The 13,141-nt window shown below is 31.5% G+C and overlaps 1 protein-coding gene across 2 annotated transcripts in view; it reads right to left on the reverse strand.

Annotated features, from left to right (window-relative positions):
* Positions 1 to 1,560: 1,560 nt before the first annotated feature.
* The window catches only part of LOC106457000 (mediator of RNA polymerase II transcription subunit 30-like), a 37,277-nt gene continuing 25,696 nt past the window's right edge, over positions 1,561 to 13,141 (reverse strand). The window contains exon 5 of one of the 2 annotated variants that reach the window (XM_013916385.2): positions 1,561 to 3,176. In XM_013916385.2, the coding sequence (XP_013771839.1) occupies positions 3,078 to 3,176 (99 nt within the window). In that variant the 3' untranslated portion in view covers positions 1,561 to 3,077. The remainder of the gene's footprint in view (positions 3,177 to 13,141) is intronic. The other variant, XM_013916387.2, reaches the window with a different exon arrangement.

The following is a 13,141-nucleotide window of genomic DNA, read 5'->3' on the forward strand; positions in this document are numbered from 1 at the left end:
GTACTACTTACTCATGTTTTAAAAACGTTATACATTTTATAAATTTCTAATAAAGGAAAAATGTTTAAGTGTTAACTGTAACCCTACTTTTGGCCCACCCTGTATATATAAGACGGTCACAAAGTGACGGCAACAATGTGTAATTGAACTGTAGACAGAGTATTGTTGAATCGAGCACGTGAGACGTTCGTTGTGAATTATAGCGTTTGTTATAGCGCGACTGTTGAAATTAAGTGTATCGCAAAGTTGTATTCAGAAAGAATAAACCAGTTTTATTTAAGAAAGGACTTGTATCGGTAAAGTTTCTTCGGAAATAATCTTTACGGAAAATTAACTAACAACCAGAAACGTAGCAGTACAAATTTGATTTCATCGTTATCTTCAGCATAAACGCAAATACGTTTACATGTTATTAACTGTAAAAGCATGCCACACAAATAATGTAGGTAGTATGTAAACCTCTAACCCAATAAAATAATGAAAAGGCAGTTTTTAATTCAAGCTTTCTAAATCTATATTATATTGGCTAGATTATGTTTTTAATAAACACTTCTATTATTCCTGGAATATTAACAAAAAAAATTACTCCTATATTAATACTTTAATGGCTAAATGGTTATTAGAGTTGGATATGCCATTTATTGTGCAATCTTGTACTTGAGCAACTTTGCACTTCAGAAGGTATTAAAAATGAATATGTTGAATGTGCTTTCCAGTGAAAGAACAAAAAATCACTAAGTGTTATTTAACTGCATGTATGATATTATTTTAGATGTAACTGGTTAAAATCTGGTCTTCTTATTTGTGGAAGAACAGATACTTATCATACAGAAAGACAAGTGTAGATGGTGTAAATGAATAATCCTTTTAGTATTAATGTACATATTTCAATAACTCAATGCAACGTTGCTTTTGTAGCTTAGGTTGAGAGCTAGTGGTTTCTAATTGTAAAATAATGTTGCAGTAGCTCAATTAAGCATGGTTGCAAAAGCCACAAAACATAAGACTGTAAATACTTTGAAACATTTCTTAAATGCTAAATATCAGCATGAAATAAGAAGACAGCATAAAAACATAGTAACTGAACTTTTTCTTCTGTCAACCTATGAGGCCTTTCAATCAAACTTTTATTACACTTGATAACTACCCAAAACAGAATTATGTTTCAACAATTTAAATGTTTAACACCATAAAACGTACGGTCTTTAGACAGAAGTCTTCTAGCTTTGGCTTAACCAAGTTTTAATAGTATGTTTCTATTAACAAACAATAATGGATTGCTCATTAATGTGTGGAAATGCTACTATGAAACTTAGAACATAATAATTGTTCTTAAAGAGCATAAAAAAAATTTTTCATGAAAGTAACTTTCATCCCCTACTATAATGATACAAAAAAAAAATATACACACACAGTATATATTCTAAAATATTTAACAAAAATAAATTAGTTTGTATTTTATTTTTCTGAAACTGTTTATTAAAGCAGATCCAAGAGTTTTTGAAGAAATTACAATGGAGTCAAATTACTTCTGGTTCTAAATAGCACAAAACACTGAAGAGAATCATTAAGAATTTTTATTATGAATTACAAACAATTATTTTTGCCCTAACTGTTTAAAACATGAAAGGATAAAAGTGCTCCTATCATATTGCATGAATATTAGAGCTACAGCAGACAGCTCATTTTATTTTATTTTGAAATCACAAAATTACACAAAACTAGTTCAAGTATTTTTATTATGAAATCTATATAATTAAAATGATTAGTTTAGAATATAATTTGCATTTAAGAACTTATAAAACATCTAGAGACACAAAGAAGCTTTAGTATAAACTGTGTATGTAAACTTTGTGAGAAAAGACAACACTGAATGGAATACAAATGGAAACTTGCATTTCTAGCCCTCAAAAACTTTTTTTTTGCATGAAAATGAAGTTAATTACATGAAAACAACAAAATCATAATACACAAATGACAACTAATCCCCACATCAAATGCATTAACAAATAGTCAAGTATATAAACTGGTAAAAATTTAACCTGTTTCTTCACGCATAAAATTCAAAGCCATACTGTAGTTACCTTATAATGTATAAATGTTTATTTTTAAAAGTAAAAGTGTTCAAATATGCCACTTACAAAATAAGTGCACTTATTTTATTTTTACATGTACTATAAATTTGCAATATAGTGATGCTGTATGTACAAGTAATTTCATCATAAATGTATTTAAAGCAAAGAAATATAAAATTATATGTTTACATTACTTTTAAAAAAATCTATTACAGTGATTTGTTACACTGCAAGTAATGCCCTGATCCTTTTGGTTACAAAGAAGAAAAAATTATGTTTCATATTTTATCAGACAGTTTTTGTTATATTTGGTCTTACAGTTGCTTATCTTTTATACTTACATTATTAATACAATAATACTATTACACTGTAAAACTGATGCTGAATATTCTCAAAATGTTTTACAAGATATTAATTTTTATGGCAATAATAAACACAAGATAAACATGTTATTGATAAATTCTTTTTAATAAAAAATGGGTGTATTTTTGTGCAATGTTCTAAAAAATTAAAATAAATCTTTTGTACTTTTCTCCATGATGCAGTTAAATATTTAATACTTTTCCAAATAAAAAAATAAAGGTGAACATTTTTTAAATGAAGTCTCATTTATCATTACAATCCTTTTTTCTTTTATAGTGAGCTCAATAACTGTAACAAAGCACAGTGATCAAATATCTTGGTTTTTTCTTGGCACTTTAACCAGAAGATTGACATACAGAAAAAAAAAACAGTAAAAAAACAACTTTATTGTACACCTTTTCATCTACCTTTTTTGTGAAATTAACAAATATTAGATTTTCAAACACTTTTCACGTTTGATAGTAGGAATAAAAAGGCATATAAAACGTAATTTCTCATTTGCATTACCCTACTGAATTGTACTTAACATTCTTAGGTTAAACATTAAACCATACTTGATATATACTTAGGGAAGAAAATCTCGTTATTAGGTAAAAAAGTTGTGTTTGAACAAATATCATAAGAGTTTACTTTCTTTAACTATGCTTTTCTCATTGCTAGCATTGTGTTTACTTCCCACATAATGTTTCGGAGAGCATCAATTACTTCTTTCAACTGCTTATTTTTTCGACGAACTTGCTGAAAAAAAAATTGTAGAGAACTATTACTATGTAATAAAAGTATGTCATACAGTGATATGGCTATCAGCTTAAGTCAATATTAATGTGCATTTTCAGCAAAAGAAACTTGCACATTTCTAATCAAAATTTCTAAATTAAATAAATCAAAAGCAAGGTAAACATAACTGCTTAATACCCCAAATTATTTTATCTAGAGAGAAAAAAAGTTTGGAGAAATGCACATTTATGTCAGTCTTGGACAGTGGAGTCCATAAGCAGGTGGTGAAACCAGATTTTCTGATGTTAGGTTTCACATGGTTCATACTGAATTGCTCAGATCAATTTCAAACACTTTCTGAGCACTCTCAGATGTTTTTCAAGCACGTTTTGGAAGCTAAGATCTACATCAAAAACCAATTGGATTCCACAGAAATTTTATAAAATTCCTATTAATTTGTTCCAACATATGAAAGAAAAAGAAAAGAAATACTTCATTTATTGCACTCAACTCTGCAACATGCATTAAAGTTAGATATACCAATATACTCTATTATAATATTTTCAAGCACTTTCAAGGATGCATATGCACCCTGGTTTCAAAATAATGGGTTGATTTAGCAAAAACAATAAAGTCTGGTTATGCCACTGTCTACTGTGAAAGACTGGGCATGAAATTTTAACTTGCACACAGTTCAAACCTGTCATTTTTGTGAAATTCTCTCTCATGTAGCATATTATTAAATGTATGTTCAGAATTGTTTTTTTTTCTGTTGCCATAGGCAATAAGCAACCAAGTATGAAGAAAATCAAACTGTCCAATTTTAATATAATTGTCCAACCATGGGTCTTCATTAAGTTAACAAATTTGCAATGCTAAAATCAAGAGTTCAATTTCCTGTGGTGGAGAAGGCACAGATATTGTATAGCTTTGTGCTAAAACATACAAAATAAAATTACAAATTGAAGGAGGTTACAGTGAAATACATAATTGTTCAAATAAATTAGTTATAAAGTCATATATAGTTTTTAAATAATTTTGAAATTTCTTAATACATCTGGAATTCCTTAGATGTGAGTACATTATATATGAACAGATAATACATTTCTCATTTACAATAAGTTGCTTATGAAAAATGTTATATTCAGTTTAAAAAATCCATTTCCAATGTTTATAATCTTTGAGATAATAGTTTGATTTTGCTTATGTAAAACATTTCAACATAAAAAAAAGGTGTTGTATTAAAATTCTTCAAAGTCTTTTAAAGAACACTGCACATTCTGACAAGTTTACATGTTGAAATTTTTATATATTATATATGGTATAAGTAATAGAAATAAAGAAACAATGAACAAAATAGATTCCTTGAGCACCCACAAAAAATAACTGGTGTTTCTACACAAGTGTGAAATTCTGCAAGTACTGTGATTTAGGCTAACAATTTAATATTTAAAACTTTTCCACCAAATCAACAGTTACTGACAACAAAGTGATAAACAATTTTTTTTAAGTGACTGAAAATGTTAAATCAAAACCACATCAATTGCAAATAGGAAAATAAAATAAATGTTATATTTTTGGCTGACTACTTATAGATTAGCACAAAATCACAAAGTGTATAAGCTTTGTTACATTATGTGAAAGTCATATGTTGATTCAAATCAACGTTTATTTAAAATATTCTGTAGGTAAGTTTATTGCAAAACAGTAGCCCTTATACGAGGCATTTTATTGAAATATATTGTCACAAAAATACAGGTACACAAGCAAGAAACAAAGCACAAACAATTATATAAATTAAAAAAATAAAATAAAATATAAGTGAAACTTAATATTTTAAACTTGTAATTCACCTATTGATATTTTAATATGAACATAAAAAAGCTTCAAGCAAGAATAAAGAATTAAAATTAGCAACAATGCATTATGTTACAAAGTTAAGTTACATATGTAGTATGTATACAGGTACACTGATATCCAGCAGAAAAACTTTAAAAGTATACACAAGATGCAGGTTCAGGATAATTAAGTGAAAAATAAATTGTAAATAGACAGGTGAACACAAGTGCAAAGTCTTTGTTCAAAACAAAGTGTTATGTCACCAAAACTGTCTAGGTTTCTTCTATAAATGACTATCATCTGGCTGCTGAAGTTGAAAGCAGGGACACAAGAGAAAATCAACAGAGTAAAGCAAGAGAAAAAACCCTGAACTTATATACCCAGGCCAAACAAAGCCTTCGCAAGGTATCCCACAAGTCCACAGATCAGTAAAACTTGTTAATTTGAAAAAGAGGGAATAGGAATAATCAAAATACAAAGATTATATTTTGAAGTCTACAACTAGGGACTCTAAAAAAAAAGTAAATGTACAAGGCTGTAAATAGTGTCTAAATTATTTTCTCAAGATACAAATCTCTATTTTGACTACATGTATACAGTACTTATCAATTTTAGTGAAGTCAAAATAGGGTTTTTGTAGTTCGAGAAAATAATTTAGACACTATTTCCAGCCTTGTTTGTTTACTTTTTTAGAGTCCCTAGTTGTAAGACTTGAATATATAATCTTTGCATTTTGATTCAACTTGTTTCTGTACTTTTTTCCCCCATTCACCCTTTTTAAGTTAACAATTTTTACTAATCTTCTTTGTCGAGTTTTTTATGTCTACTTATGGAGAATAGATTTTAAGCTACTTGCATGCGTATGCATTCAGTTCAATATTACATGTTTTTCAACAGTTTACTGCTGCATTGGCTCTTTTTGCACCCAAACTGAACTTATTCAAAATATATAACAAATGTACAACAAAGAATAAACACGTGTACTGATATGTAACTACAACAAATAAAATGTAAAGCTGTTACCAATGGACCTTCTTGAGTGCAAAGATCATATCTTCACAGGTTTAATGACCAGTTTCCATTATTGCCACAGTGTAATGTAACAAAAGGCAAGCAGCAACAAAGCAATCTCATCAGAAACGAATAAGGTTTCTTCTAAGATACTACAACACAGATTAACTCTCTCAACATGGGCTCGGTCAATCTGACCGACTATGTGACCTCTTTGTACTCGTTTTAGTTTTTATAGATTTAATACTTCTAACTTTCAGTATAGTGTGTACATCTTCACAAAATTTGGCAGTCTTTCAGTTAATATTACAGTTAATATCACATATAAAAAATCATATTTTTTAGTGAAGTACTCTTTTAATAAAATAAAATAAAGATTTGTCCATGAATATATTGAGTATTTGTTTTTAATAGTGCGTGTGCAAAGTAATTTTCATGTTAAAATAAAAAATACTTTTCCTCATCTCGAAAATCTCAAATTTCCTTTGTGTAATCCCTAAAACCTCCTAAATGTATTTCAAACGTTTATTTTCAGTAAAACTTAACAGTTTATCTGTTATTTTCTCTACCCTATCTCAAAATGAGATTGGTCAAATCGACCAACATCATAAGCACCACAAAAAAAAATCTAAATAAATCTAAATTACCCTTTTTTTCTTTCTAGAATGACTTCAAATTGTAATATGAAACTACATTTGTTTATAGCAAGTGTTCCTTGTGAAACAATTTTATTATAATATTATTATTATTTACTTTACCTAATCTTAACTAACCTAAAAGAATCCCTATTTTTACATTTTAGTTACTTTTATAATTATACATAAAGAATAAACATGAAAAACAAGAAATAAAATGCTTAACCAATCTTCTTTTTTCTTGCTGTCAATTGTCAAAGAGAGTTAAACCTAATTGTTTTATAGTAATGGTAGTAATGCACTTAATTTTTATTTAATTCAATAACGCACAAAAAATATAGATTAATAACATGCAAAAATTTGACAAATTCTCTTACCTCTCATAATTTTTCTGGCTTTTTAACTATGTGACAAGAGCTGTTACAAATCATCCAAGATAGTCATTATCTTTCTCATGGGAACAATGTTGGTACTCCAAGTGAAATTGACATTTAACTGTTCAGAAAATAACGTTATACATCACTTGATAGATGAAAACCTTGACTTTCTATTGGTTCTAGGTAATATATAATCAAAGGTAAGAGAGAACTATTAACCAATTCTGAAAGAGAGGATGTGACAGGTAGGTGCGGCAGGAGGGGTCTGATTTTCTACTCAATAGCTCTGTAACCAAACGAAATTGAAGACTATAAAAATTATGGTTTGTCTGAACAATGATTTCATATAGAGTAATTTACATTTAATTTCATACTTGAGGGGTGGTGGATAAAATAGGGAAGATGACATGTTACAAGGAAATATGTCACGTGGGTCACACTAGGGGAAATTCAGGATTTTTTTTACAATACTGTCTTGTAGAATTAAGAACTTAAAACTTATATACTATTAAGATATGGATTATTAGCTAAGATTTTATAATATACTTATTGGTAAATCATAAACAAAAAGTGGTTTGGTAAAATTTTGAATGCAAGACACTAAAACCTTGTGTCATGCACAATAAAGGATATCTGTTGTGATAGGGTTAACACAATGTACCTTGTTAGTCTACATGATACATATGTATGTTCTTCAATAGCCTGCTGTGCACAAGTGTTTGCTAGAATAAGACGACATAAGTCATGTATGCAAAATAGTCAACAATGACAAACTTAGCATAAGTCACCAACTATCAACAACATTTGCAACTGCTACCTTAACACCTGCTATTTAGAAATAGCAATAACAATATAAAATAGTGCTATATGCAGTGGTAACTGGAGGGGCACTCAGTAGAGCACATATCTCTACCGCACAACTTTGATGATATTCATCCCTCAACAAAATCGAATATGTCCATATGTCTGTCATTATCAACAGACACAGACCATTTTTGGTATGATAATGAGGAATAATGTCAGGGTTTTAAATACGAGTGGGCTGGGATTCTTCTATAGCAGGTGTCTGTGATTTGTTTACGATAAATTTGGACAGTAGATGGATAGCACACAATCCACTTGTTTTAAAATAATATATATTCAAAACAAGTCAAATGTATGCACAAAAATTCTTTACATTATAGGAAATCACAGTTTCATCTAAAATTCTAAATAATTCTTTTTACTTGTCAAAAGTCCACACAGGCTGATTCAATTACATTAGAATTGAATTGACAAAACGAATTATTTTTCTCTACTCTTATTACAATAGTATCAGTGAATAATTCAATTACATTATACCATGGGTTACCACAGTTGTATCCTGAATTTTAAATAATTGTCTCCTTTTTGTCAAAGTTCACACAGGTGAATTCAATTCCTTAAGAACACCCTTTGACAAAACAAATTATTCCCCTGATCTCTATTAAACTCACTTAAAATATCACCTGTTAAGACTTATCACTCACATGCTGGCTAACTTAACGTTTTTTCATTTTTCTTCTGAGTGACACTCACTTGACTTGCACTTGCTTGGTCACCTAAATATATATATATATATTTTTTTTCTTCTTTTTTCCGACTGAGGCCTAGAACTTTCTACAAACTAGGAGACAGTATTATGTAACAGTACTCACATAGCAAGGAAAACTTAGATGTTTTGAAAAAGATGGAGTCAACAATACTACAATTGAACTACACACACACAATGTATGACTTACTGAGTTACATAACGAAACTTATCATAACTATTGCCTTTAAAATAATTACTTTTAACACAGTTATGAAAACTAAATAATCATTAAATGTTAAATCACTAAATAAACTAAATAACAACTCTTACACTAAACAGTCTTGTATATCGAACAAGAAAAATATTTACAATATTTTTTTGCACTATATAGAAAGACTATTCTCAGTTCACACACTAAGATTTCTCATATAGTTTATACCAACATTTACAGTTTCCTTGTTGGTCTCTCTTCTCAAAGGGTCTCTGGTAGGGCTTCACCTTGACAGGATCCTGTGTTTTTGTCTTGATCTTGTGTTGCCTGTCTTTCCTAATCTGTCTGTACACTGGCAATGAAGATCTTGTACCTCTTTCTTCTTCTTGCCAGTCATTTCTTCACTTATGATGACATCCTTGTACATCTCATATCCACCCAATTGTCTTAGGCCTAATAGGTCTTCATCTTCAATAATGAAGTCACTGTCTTCAGATTCTGCTTTTATGAGAGCAACACCTGCCATGCCCATCTGTACCTCAACAGCTGCATCCATAAGGTCTTTTTCCATTTTGAAGCACCTCTTCAATAGTTTAGTGTGGTAGACCTTGGTCATCCCATCCACTTTCACTTTATAGTGCATTCTGTTGACCACTTCCTTTCCACTGCCAAAGGAGTTTGTTGTTGACTGTGGGTAGCAGAACTAGTCAGACCTTGAAATGTTGATCCTTGAACTTCTTGTTATACAAGTACTTCTTACTGCCTTTGATGTGTTTAGCTTCACTAGTAGAACTGCTTTGATAGGTCCAGTTCAGTACTCCTTTCTGGTCCTCTCTTTCCATTTTGTATTGTGCTTGACTTTCTCTCTCAAGCACTATCCCAAAGTTTCTGCAGAGAAGGGTCTTTCTTCTGAGCTTTCTTCCACTCCCATAGACCTACAAATGGGATGTCATTCTTTGATACTCACAAGGGCTAGATGCCTTGCTTTATATTCTTCCCTTGAGCTCTTGTAGTAACTGCAGACGCTATATCAGTCTTCTTTCTGACTAGTTCCTCCAAATTTCTACTACCTGATACATTTCCAATCACCATGTCATTTATTGGTGCCATTGATACACATGGCTTTAAGGTCTCCTACATAATATGGAGTATACACCTATACTTTTGCTATGGGAAACTTTTTCACTGTCCCATCAATTATCACACATAGGTGCACCTTGCCTGTCATCTGATTATCAGATACTAGACTGGTTCTCACTACTGCACCCAGTGTCTCATAGGACCTTCACTTTCTTGTCCTTGACATAGGCTTCACCTACTGGTATGCTATAATTTGCTGGCATCTCTTGATATTTGTAACATGCTCTGATCACTACTGGTACTGTTGATCCATTTTCTAACTTCAACTTCATTAGTAGTACACTGATCAATCAAGGAAATGTCATTTCCTTGTGGTGAATCTGATGCATTTTCTTGATTCTGTTTCTTTTGGCAGCAGCATCCTTGGTGACAGTCTTGTTTCTTACCAGCACTATCTTTGTAAGTAGCTCCAGCTGCTTTATGTTGAGATTTCTGCTGTTGCTTGTTGGTGATGGACTTGCACTCCTTTGAAATGTGCCCTATTTTACAAAAAATATAGCATCTCTTCTCCAATTTGTCTGTTAACCTCCTCTCACTTTTGGTAGACTCCTGCTCGTGGTCAGCCACCACTGGTTTCGACTTTAATTGGATATTCTTGGACTTGCCTGTTATACTCCCTCCATGAGCTTCCATGTACTGTTCTGCCAGCTTCATCATCTCCTCCACATTTTTTTTGGTGCTCTCTCCTTTAGGAACAGTGACATGTCAGTTGAGCACATGATCATGAACTGTTCATGTATTAGTAAATTTGCCAGTCCCTCAAAACTATTGTCACACTTGGCTTTGTCAGTCCATCTTGTGAAGAATCGCCATAGACATGCCACAAACTGAAATACAGTTTCTCCAGAGTCAGATTTGACTTCTCTGAACTTTTGACAAAAACCTTCCTCAGAGAGTTCAAAGCATTTCAGCAAGGCCACTTTTACTTGTCATAGTCCATGGCATCTTCTGACATCATGCCTGCATAGACTTGTAGGTTTTTTCTGTGAGAAGTGGGCTGCGACAGACTGCCCAGTTTCCTTTTTCTCAGTTCTGACTTTGGGCAAATCTTTCATATCTCTCCAGGAAAGCATCCATGTTATCTTTCTGTTCATCAAATCTGGGTAGCTTGGGTTGGCTGGCCCTGACCCCATTTTCATTCTTGTATCCTTCTTTTTTCTGTTGGGTGAGCTTGGCAATCTCAATTTGTCCTCTTATTCTCTCTATTTCTTGTCACTTCTCTCTCTCTCATTTTCTTCTTTCTCAATTTGTGCTCTTATTCTCTCTCTCTCTCTATTACCAGTCTTTCCTTTCATTTTATTCTCTTTTCTTCTTTTAGTCTTTCTTCCTCTCTTCTCTGCTTATGTTCTTCTCTCTCTAAATCTTGTTGTTATTTAACAAACTCTTGTAGTTTGCCATCTTTGAGCTCAAGAAGCTCTCATCTTTCTATCCATTTATCCAAATCTGTTGACATAGTTACATAGCATTGTTGTAATCTCTATGCTATTTCCACCACCACTACTATTGTGCATATATAGGCCTAATTATTTTTTGCTGTCAATCACATTTTCTTCTTCTATCACCATTTATCACTGTTAACCCTGGCTGGCTTGTTAAATGTCAGGGTTTTCAATACGAGTGGGCTGGGATTCTTCTACAGTAGGTGTCTCTGACTTGTTGCCAATAAAGTTGGACAATAAATGGACAGCACATAATCCACTTGTTTTAAAATAATATATATTCAAAACAAGTCAAATGTATGTACAAAAATTCTTTACACAATAGGAAATCACAGTTTTATCTAACACTCTTAAATAATTCTTTTTTTTTGTCAAAAGTCCACATAGGCTGATTCAATTACTTTAGAATCCAACTGACAAAAAGAATTATTTTACTTTACTCTTATCACAATAGTATCAGTGAATAATTCACTTACTTTACCCCATGGGTTACCACAGTTGTACCCTGAACTTTAAATAATTGTCTCCTTTTCGTCAAAGTCTACACAGGTAGGTTCAATTCCTTTAGAACACTCTTTGACAAGACAATTTATTCCCCTTATCTCTGTTAAACTGTGAAACTTACTTAAAGATATCACCTGTTAAGGCTAATCACTCACATGCCAGCTAACTTAACGTTTTCTAACTTTTTTCTGACTGACACTCACTTGACTTGTGCTCACTTGGTCACTTATATACATGTTTTCCAACTGAGGCCTGTAACTTTCTAGAAACTAGGAGACAATGTAACAATACTCAAATAGCGAGTGAAACTTAGAAGTTTTGAGAAAGATGATGTCAACAATAATACAACAATTGAACTACACACACACAACGTTCAACTCTTACCAAGTTATGTAACAAACTTTATCATACTATCACCTTTCAAATAATTACTTTTAACACTCTTTTTATGAAAACTAAATAATCATTTAACATTAAATCACTAAATTATAACTCTTATACTAAACAGCCCTGTATATCCAACAAATAATATTCGACACATGTCCACCAAGTTTCATCAAAATCTGATCATTTTTGACTGAGTTATAGAGCAAACATAGCATGAGAAATCAATCACCATGTTAACAGATAGATACTTTTGGATTATCATGCCCTTGCTGTGACCTTGACCTTTGATCCTCAAAAACTAATCACTTCTAAGTTGGGTTGTAGTCCAAATGTATACCAACTTTTGTCCAAATCCATTTAGCCATTTGAGAAGTCTTGCTGACAAACTTGCACACACAGAGGTGAAAACATAACCTCTGTCCTCCTTCAGTGGTGGAAGTAATAAATGCTGAACATGCACTCACGATTTTAGCTCGGTACAATAAACAATAGAAAGAATCACCACCATCATCCGAGTAGGGAAATCTACTATGGTAATCACCCACTGTGAAAAACTTGCTGAAACATAGTGTTGGATATCCACATAGAGACAGCAAAGTCAAGTAACAATATGCAACAACAAAATTGGGAACCTTTCACATGACAGTTTCCAATTAAATCTTTCGACATTGGGTCGGTCAATTTGACCGAGTCACATGACCTTCTGCACTGGTTTAAAGTTGACATAAATTTTATACTTATAACTCTCTATATATTGGGTATATCTTCACGAAATTTGGCAGTCTTTCAATTGATATTACAAGTCTTTTACATACAAAAAGTCATATTTCGTAGTGAAGTATTTCTAATAAAATAAAATTGTTTTGTCCATGAATATATTGAGTATTTGTT

The sequence above is a fragment of the Limulus polyphemus genome, unplaced genomic scaffold (genome assembly GCF_000517525.1).
Source record: "Limulus polyphemus unplaced genomic scaffold, Limulus_polyphemus-2.1.2 Scaffold279, whole genome shotgun sequence".
NCBI lineage: Eukaryota > Metazoa > Arthropoda > Merostomata > Xiphosura > Limulidae > Limulus > Limulus polyphemus.